Source organism: Aspergillus glaucus (genome assembly GCF_001890805.1).
Source record: "Aspergillus glaucus CBS 516.65 unplaced genomic scaffold ASPGLscaffold_13, whole genome shotgun sequence".
In the NCBI taxonomy this organism is placed as follows: Eukaryota; Fungi; Ascomycota; class Eurotiomycetes; order Eurotiales; family Aspergillaceae; genus Aspergillus; species Aspergillus glaucus.
The window spans coordinates 673,426-681,363 of NW_019170465.1; the positions used below are offsets into that span (position 1 = coordinate 673,426).

The following is a 7,938-nucleotide window of genomic DNA, read 5'->3' on the forward strand; positions in this document are numbered from 1 at the left end:
ATATAAAATAGACAATCTGTCAATTCTTCATCTGCAAGGTCATCAGTTCAAGCACAGTAGGTCATCTCATAGAACTAGATCACAACTAGTTCTTTAGTTAACTAGTTCTTCAGGACACCAAATCTGCAGACTGTAATGGCTAACCTTCAATTCCAATATCAAAATCAACAACAAGAAAGAGATCTGGAATATAATAGAGAACGGGTAAGGTTATTGGAAAGGCAATTAGAGCTTGAGGAGCAACTTCAGGCTATACGAGGGAGAACTAGTTCCCACCATTAACTAGTTCTGATCCTTAACTAGTTTCGTTTGATCTTTCTCTTTCAGTAGCTCCCTCTTCTTCAGAGGACTCTTCCTGGTCACCACCATTAAAAAGTGCAAAGTGCTCACACTCCTCATACTTGCAGCACACTGGTAGAATGAGTTAGTCAGTAGTTCAGGATCAGTAAGTAATCATTACTTACACTTAGCCTTGCCTGCATCCTTGCAACTCTCACAAGGGACCACATGGCCCATGCGGCGGACCAGACATCTCATCTCAGTCATGTGAACCTAGAACTAGTTAGTAACCAGGTCTCATAAATGTGGAAACTCTGGATGATCCTGATAGTGAAATGTCCATCTGTCTTGCTACTGCACAAGGTAATTCAGAGACTATCCGTGCTCTAATAAAGTACGGTGCAAATGTCAATCCTGTATTCCGGGATGGAACGACAATGTACCCACTCCGTTCAGCCATCGAGAGGTACCACATGGAGATCGCTATGATTTTGCTGCTAAACATGGATCTCATTACACTTGCAGAAGACCCTAATGAGCAAGTCCTGTTGCTGTGCACTGCAACTGCCTGTGGATTCGAGGTGCTTGCAAAGCTATTGCTTGTGACGGCTCAACGACCAGACAAACATTGCCAACATGCCAAAAGATGCCATACAAGCAATATGGACAAACAAGGGCTCAAGCCGCATCGCACAAAGGCTTATATAGAGACTGCACTCGCCAGATAGATTTCCTCTCCTTTTTCCTTCCCAGATTCGATATTCTCGTTGATGGCTACAATAGTCAAGATAGGAATTCAGTTCGTTATTATCTTCTATTCCGAGCCCGTGACATTGCTTAAGTATGGATGTGATCCACATGCAGTTATTCTGGATGATGGTGAAATTGGTCTTGAATATGAAGAAGGAATGTCAGCTAATGTATGGGCAGCTGCATTTGGACATGTGGAAGTGCTCAAACTGCTGCTAGACTACGGCGCTGATCCTGACTGGCCATTGTTAGTAGCCATTAAAAGAGGGCACCTGCATGTGGTTAAAACGTTGCTGGAAAATGGCACAGATGCAAATTGCAGGGAAAGCTGCTGCATGCAGGTATTGTCTTCTGCCATACACCATGAGGCTATATTCAGGTTACTACTTGAGCATGGTGCCGACTCCAAAGCTCGGGAAGAAGGCGAATTCTTTTTAATTACTGCTATCACATCCGGGCAGGAAGCGGTGATCCAAATATTATTAAATTTTGGATTGACAATGAGCAACATAAGGGATCCCATACACTGGAGCAACCGGGGGAACTGACTTGCTCGAATTTCTTCAGCAGTCGACCATGCGTATCGTGGGTCAACTGACGGGCGCCCATGCTAACGAGCATCTGGACTAAGTCAAAATGCCCCCCCGCATGCCGCTAGAGCAAGTGGGCTTAGACCATCAAGGTCTTGGTAGTTGATGTCGACACCCTGATCGAGTAATTTTGTCACAATCTCAGCGTGCCCATGACTCGCGGCGTAGGAAATCGGGTGTTCTTTCATGCCTTCTGCCCGATGTCTAAGGTGAATTCCACCGGGGGACGACTTTGAGCAGGCCCAATAGCGCGATTCCCAGCGAACGTTCGCTCCAACATCGAGGATATGCTGGAGCGTGACTTTAGAGCCCGAGGTGGCTGCCCAAAATAGCGCAGAGGTACCGTGGTGGTGTACATTGCAATAATAGAGGTATTCGGTAAGCGAGCTGTAGAGATAAGAGTGACATTGGAGGAGCGCATTCAGGTCTTCACATTCCAGTTGCCGTGCTATGAGCAGAAGCAACTCACAAGGTAGCTTTAGCATGGACATGGTGCATGTTCGAGCAAAGGAGAGGAGATTGTCAGGTTAAATACTTGAAAGTAGGAAATGTTTCAGGTGTCTCTCGGAGTATACACTAGTCATAGTTAGCCCCACCATGCCGCGCTACCATTAGTACAATCTCCTGTATAATTTTGCATGTCCAAACATATCCAAACATAAACATCATGAAACTATATGACTACGTAGACAATATCCATAAACGGAACACAGGCGTACATATCTTCGAAGACCGACTACGATTCTCCGATTATGGTAGGGGTCCTCACAGGAAGCCCGAGTTCTTCTTGTGATAGAGCATTCGTGTTTCTTTCTTTCTTTCTTTCTTTCTTTCTTTCTTTCTTTCTTTTCCCCCGAGGGTTCGTTCTAGTTGAGTCTAGGGGCGGATCTATTCTTATTAGACTTCTTGAAGAATGCAGGAGGATTTCCCAACACGTATGGATGGAACACCGAATGTCGCTGTCTCAAATCTGGAAAGCAAACAACATGGTCCATGACCCACATGTTATAAACATGCTGCTTTCTATGTAGCCAGTTTTTTGCCTATACGTACAAGCCAAAGATTGACCGCGCACCCCATTATGGGCAATCCTAAATCATTGCCGAAGCATGCAAACAGAACTATATCGTTGTCAAGGAATATCATGGTTTCCTCGGCATACAGATGTATTTATTTGAAAGGATATCAAGCAATGAACTCGAGTTTTTTTTTTTTTTTTTTTTTTTTTATGGAGGTCCTATATAGCGACGATATACCATATGGCAACCAGAGACAATCTTCAGGGCCTTCAAGTACCCATAAATGAGCACACAAAAAGAGCAAAAACCATAAGCATAACCAGCCATAGCACCACTGCAATCTTACGGTCATTCAGCCCCTGCATCACAAGCCCTAGCCCACTTTCACGATAATCTAGTCAGGCCAGAAACGACCTAACAGCCCTCGCAACCCCCTCCGGATTCTCATAAACATGCCAATGCCCCGTACACCTCAAAACCTCCAACCTCGAGTCTGGCAACCGCTCATGCACATTAGCAGTTACAGCCTGAACCGGCGCCGTTTTGTCCTCATCACCAGTCATGACCAATACTGGCATTGATAATTTCTCAATTGATAATGCCTCACACCCGGCAAGTGCTGTGCAAGCCTTTGCGTATCCTTCTGGCTTTGTGTTCAGAAGAGAGGACCGGACTGCGGTATATGCGACTGGTTGGAACATTTTCGTTGCGGAGGAAGTTCCTGCGTCGCTGACTGCGTCAGCAGTTCCGGAGCCGAGGAGGCCCTTATTCCGGACTACTTGCGCGCGGGCGGTTAGGGCTTGTCTAGCTGATGGTGGGAGGGGAGTTGAGACGGGGCCCATGAGGATTAGGTTCTTGATCCTGGATGGGTTGCGGAGGGCATATGTTATGGCGATGAGACTGCCCATTGAGTGTGCGGTGAGGGTGATTGGCGCGGTAGTGCTGGTAAAGTCGATGATGTTGGCGAGGTCGTCGGCATAGCTGTCAATTGAAACCCGAGATGCGATGTTGGTGGGTGTTAAACCGTGACCTTCCAGGTCGTAGACATAGCTTGTAAACCGGGACTCGAAGTCACTGGACTTGACGATAGGAGTAAAGTATTCGCTAGTGCCACCGAGACCATGGACAAAGATTGCTGTTTCGGGGCCGTTTCCGATCTTTTTGATGTTCATCTGCTTTCCTTCTATACATGTTAAACCGATACCACCAGCGGTAGTCTCCAAATTGAGTTCTGGGAGATAGGATTCCGGAATGTACTCGTTGCTCGACTTCTCCGATGCAGTGCCAACGACATTTTGGAGACGACCAAGTCCGGTGACCTCAACCTCAACTATAAACGAAGGTTAATGGCAGTTACAATGAAGGAAGCAGAGATGATAATACCTCGATCACCAGGTTTCAAAAACCGAACCGGATTCTGCCCAAATCCAACTCCGGCAGGGGTACCAGTAGCAATCACATCACCTGCTCTGAGGGTAGTACCCGCAGAAAGAGTCTTGATCAGAGTGGGGATGGAGAATATAAGGTCGTCTGTCGTAGCATCCTGGCGCTTCTCGCCATTGACAAAGGTTTGCACGCGGAGCTTCTTGGGGAGGTATTCAGCCGGCACGGCAATGGGTCCCTGTATTCCTATCAATATCGGAGTGCGTGAATCACACACGAGTTATGCTCACCATTGGACAAAACGTGTCTGCGGATTTTCCGATATAGAACTGCTTATGGTCTCTCTGTCTTTCGCGTGCGGTAACATCTATATGATCATTAGTCCCATGGCTTAATACATGACAAAGTTTCGTACCATTGATGATGGTATAACCCCAAACATAATCCATCGCTTCCTCCTCTGGGATCTGGTACCCTGACCTCCCAAGAACCACACCAATCTCGCCTTCATAGTCAAGAGACTCAGTGAACTCAGGATGAGGGTATATCTCTTCACCACTGGCAATTATGCTCGTGGACCGCTTGGTAAAGATGACTGGATGCGATGCTACAGATATACAGGTTAGCTTTGTCTGTGATATGCAAATCGTAGATAAACTTACGTTGGTCAATCTTGTCGCTTGAGTCATATCCACTTTTGTTGAATTCTACAGCATGCTCTGCGTAGTTTTTACCCACTGCTAGGATATCACGATCACTGAAGGGAGGTAGAATCCGAGCCTCCTCGAGGGGTATAGGCTCGCCCACCGGAGCAACTTCATTCTTCAGCTCGATGACTTGATACAATGAGCTGATGGGAGCTCCAGACGGCATAGCTAATGGGGTCGCCCTTGATGTGTCAAGGTCAAGGTGTCCCACACGCTGCTTGCCCTGCTCATCCAGGTAGGTAACGTAGTTGCTGAAGTGATTTTCCTGGGGTACAGCCTCTTCAATAGCAGGCGCACTAGTCAACTGCTGTGCGAAGTCTTTTGGAGAGGCTTTGTGGATTCTTCCATTGATCATGATAACGTTGAGCCGGTCATGGTCTTGAAGAATGCTGATATCTCTCAGAGGGTTTCCGTCTACCAGGATGCAGTCTGCATAATAACCTGGTTGAACCTTACCGAGCTCATGCTCTTGCATAAACATTTTTGCCACTCCGGCAGTCGCGGCGATGATAGTTTCCATCGGTGTATAGTCGAGTAACTTGACGAAATGCTCTAGGTCTCGAGCATATGTACCATGAGGCGTCCACGCGAAGCCGTAATCACCTCCCCTGTGATGATCGCATTAGCATATCCTTAAACACAAAATTATTCCAAGATATTGGGACGCTTCATACGGAAGAACAGTAATGCCCCTTTCATGCATTTCCTTGCAGCCCCTGATGGCTGCCTCCAATTCCTTTTTGTAGCCGGTCTCCTCGGCTTGACTGTACGATATGCCAAAGGGAGCCGCATCGTGAAGAGTTGCATAGAGCCAGTTGAGACCGGGAGCGACGACGTGCCGATGCTTGTTCTTTTCGAGTGCATCCATGGTCTCCTCATCCATGTAGCTGGCGTGGTATATCACGTCGACGCCGTGCTTGATGCATTGGGCAATTGAATCGCGAGATCGAGCGTGAGAGCAGACCCGCAGTCCATGACGATGTGCTTCTGAAGTCAGCATTCTGTGATTCAATCCGGGGTGGTGGGCGCACCTTCATCAACACATGCCGCCACTTCGTCGTCAATAAAGTAGCAGTCATTTGCAGGCCTAGTATCTACCATCTTTAGACTGTCAGTAAAATGCAAGAAAACAATTTAATGACATAGCATACATCTTCCCCAGACATGCTCAACTTGATCTGATCTACCCCGATTTTTGCATGACTCCGTATAATCTCTCGCATCTCCAACGGTCCTAAAAAAGTATGAGCACCATTACCATTTGCTAGATCTCGGAGACATACCATCTGCAAATGCAGTAATTTCTGCAGCAAGCTCGCCTCCCCTCCGAGCGATCTCTCTGGCATTTGCCAAATAACGCGGCCCTGGCAATATTCCCTGATTGATGGCATCGCGGACAACGCTATCCAGGCGGTCTTTTGCTGAGGCGGCACCAAAGCACCTGAGCGATTATCAGCACGTCGCCATCGGCAGTAAGCATAGGGAGCGGTACATTGTGTATCCAGAATCCAAGTACATCATAGCGGATCGGGCCGTGCACAGCGTGTGCTCCTCGATGCCGAGGTCACCCAAGTTATCTGTTTCAAATGAGTATGATAATTACAAGACTCCATTGGAGGTACTATACCTAAGGCCCCTCCATTCCAAGTGAGGTGGGTATGGGCGTCTCCCAAGCCAGACATAAGGGTTCGTCCATTGCCGTGGATGACCTTGACGCTGGGGTCGACGCGCAGTCTTTCAACTCCAGGGACCGTTCCGACATAGCGAATGCGTTCTCCTATAAATGTTATGTTATTATGATATGATGGTCGTCATAATAGAAGTACTATACCCTCAATGAAGACATCACCAGAGTATGGCTGCGCTCCGGTAGAATCCAAGCTAGTCGGCCAAATGTCAGTGATTATTGATAATTAATCTATTGTTCCTTACACCTGAACGTTCAAGAGCAAGATCTTCGACGCAGATGAATTTGCTGCAGGAGAAAATTAGTATATACAACACCAAATAGGATAAGCCGGCTTACAAGCTATCCGGTGAGCACGAGGCTTCAAACCCGAATCAAAGTGGACAACATCATGGGGAGAGAGCTTTCGTGTCGATAAAGGCGTGCCCCAAACCTCTCTGGGCCTGTCGGTATGTTGCTTTGAGGCTCCATTGATATAAGGCAAGGTTGTTTCAACAAGACCAGGGGCCATGGTGTTATCAAATTAAGGTACGGGAACAAAGAAGCAAATAATAATAATAACAAAAGGATTCGACTTGATTGATCCGGGGGATATTGGCCGGCATTTCGTCCATTTAAATATACTGACAATGGATTATCCGAAAATGGCCCAATGCTGCTGTACTTCTGTCATCTCCACCCACGATAGTTTCCTATTCCTGTCTTCCATGAGCAGTCTCGGATGCAAATACATTGGCCGTTGGTTTAGAACTTGAAGCTTTGACCTTCTGGCCCACATATCTAGACTGCGACGTTGGACGCGGAGATGGCGGAGATGATAAGGATCAAAATTATGACTCGCAACGGTGCAACTATAACTATAGCAGCGGATTCCCGGCTTCGTTAGCATGTGTGCACATGCAGCATGGAATATCCGACCAGCAAATGTGCACCTCGGTCTGCGGGGAGTGTCAAGAACGACAATTTACCGTTCATTTCTGCGGCTCAGGTTCAGAGAGAAACTGGGACCGAGGGCTCCAGAATTTGTGCGTCTTTGTTGAGCCTCCTTTCCCCTCTTCGCTTGCGAATCTAACGGCGCAGCAGGGGTTGTGATCGACGACATAGTGTATGATGTGACAGAGTTTTCGAAACAACATCCGGGCGGCCAAGTTCCTTTGAGGAATTTTGCTGGAAAATCATGCTCTTGTTAGTGTTCGCTCGTATTCGCGTACAAGGAAAGTGAGGCGCTGAGTGATCCATCCCAGGGCAGTTTCATCAGATCCATAGCCTCAAAACGCTGCAGAAGTATGAGAAACTGCGTGTCGGTTGGACAGAAGATGCTCCCAATCCATATCAGAAGCCGAAGCCCCAAATCGTGAAGCCATTGTGGTCTCATCAAAACTGGTAATTGGTAGTAGTAGTAGTAGTAGTTGCTATTTTACGTCGGAAAAGTGGCACGTGCGCTGGTCACGTGCCCACAAAGATCCCGGAGCGGAATATACGACGGGCGAAGCGGACTCGCCTATCTAGTAGCTAAGCTAATT

At 47.3% G+C, this 7,938-nt stretch overlaps 4 protein-coding genes across 4 annotated transcripts; 2 read left to right on the forward strand and 2 right to left on the reverse strand.

The window, feature by feature from the left end:
- The first annotated feature begins 1,251 nt into the window (after window positions 1–1,251).
- On the forward strand, window positions 1,252–1,641 carry ASPGLDRAFT_470336 (uncharacterized protein). The gene has a single exon (XM_022546577.1). The coding sequence runs from the start codon at window positions 1,365–1,367 to the stop codon at window positions 1,575–1,577; it is 213 nt and encodes a 70-aa protein (XP_022399912.1). The 5' UTR covers window positions 1,252–1,364; the 3' UTR covers window positions 1,578–1,641.
- Window positions 1,381–2,137, reverse strand: ASPGLDRAFT_48604 (ankyrin repeat domain-containing protein). Its single transcript, XM_022546930.1, has one exon. The coding sequence runs from the start codon at window positions 2,108–2,110 to the stop codon at window positions 1,661–1,663; it is 450 nt and encodes a 149-aa protein (XP_022399913.1). The 5' UTR covers window positions 2,111–2,137; the 3' UTR covers window positions 1,381–1,660.
- Window positions 2,138–3,036: 899 nt separating this feature from the next.
- On the reverse strand, window positions 3,037–6,926 carry ASPGLDRAFT_128834 (uncharacterized protein; the record flags this gene model as incomplete). Its single annotated transcript, XM_022540837.1, has 14 exons — window positions 3,037–3,968; window positions 4,022–4,259; window positions 4,312–4,388; window positions 4,437–4,628; window positions 4,684–5,336; window positions 5,403–5,712; window positions 5,760–5,829; window positions 5,880–5,962; window positions 6,012–6,169; window positions 6,221–6,305; window positions 6,356–6,505; window positions 6,560–6,609; window positions 6,661–6,703; window positions 6,755–6,926. 14 exons carry the CDS (start codon window positions 6,924–6,926, stop codon window positions 3,037–3,039), a joined length of 3,213 nt encoding a protein of 1,070 aa, XP_022399914.1.
- A 260-nt stretch (window positions 6,927–7,186) lies between these two features.
- ASPGLDRAFT_48606 (cytochrome b5-like heme/steroid binding domain-containing protein) lies at window positions 7,187–7,912 on the forward strand. The gene is made up of 4 exons (XM_022546931.1): window positions 7,187–7,272; window positions 7,348–7,440; window positions 7,499–7,600; window positions 7,660–7,912. Exons 1-4 carry the CDS (start codon window positions 7,248–7,250, stop codon window positions 7,800–7,802), a joined length of 363 nt encoding a protein of 120 aa, XP_022399915.1. The 5' UTR covers window positions 7,187–7,247; the 3' UTR covers window positions 7,803–7,912.
- Window positions 7,913–7,938: the final 26 nt, after the last annotated feature.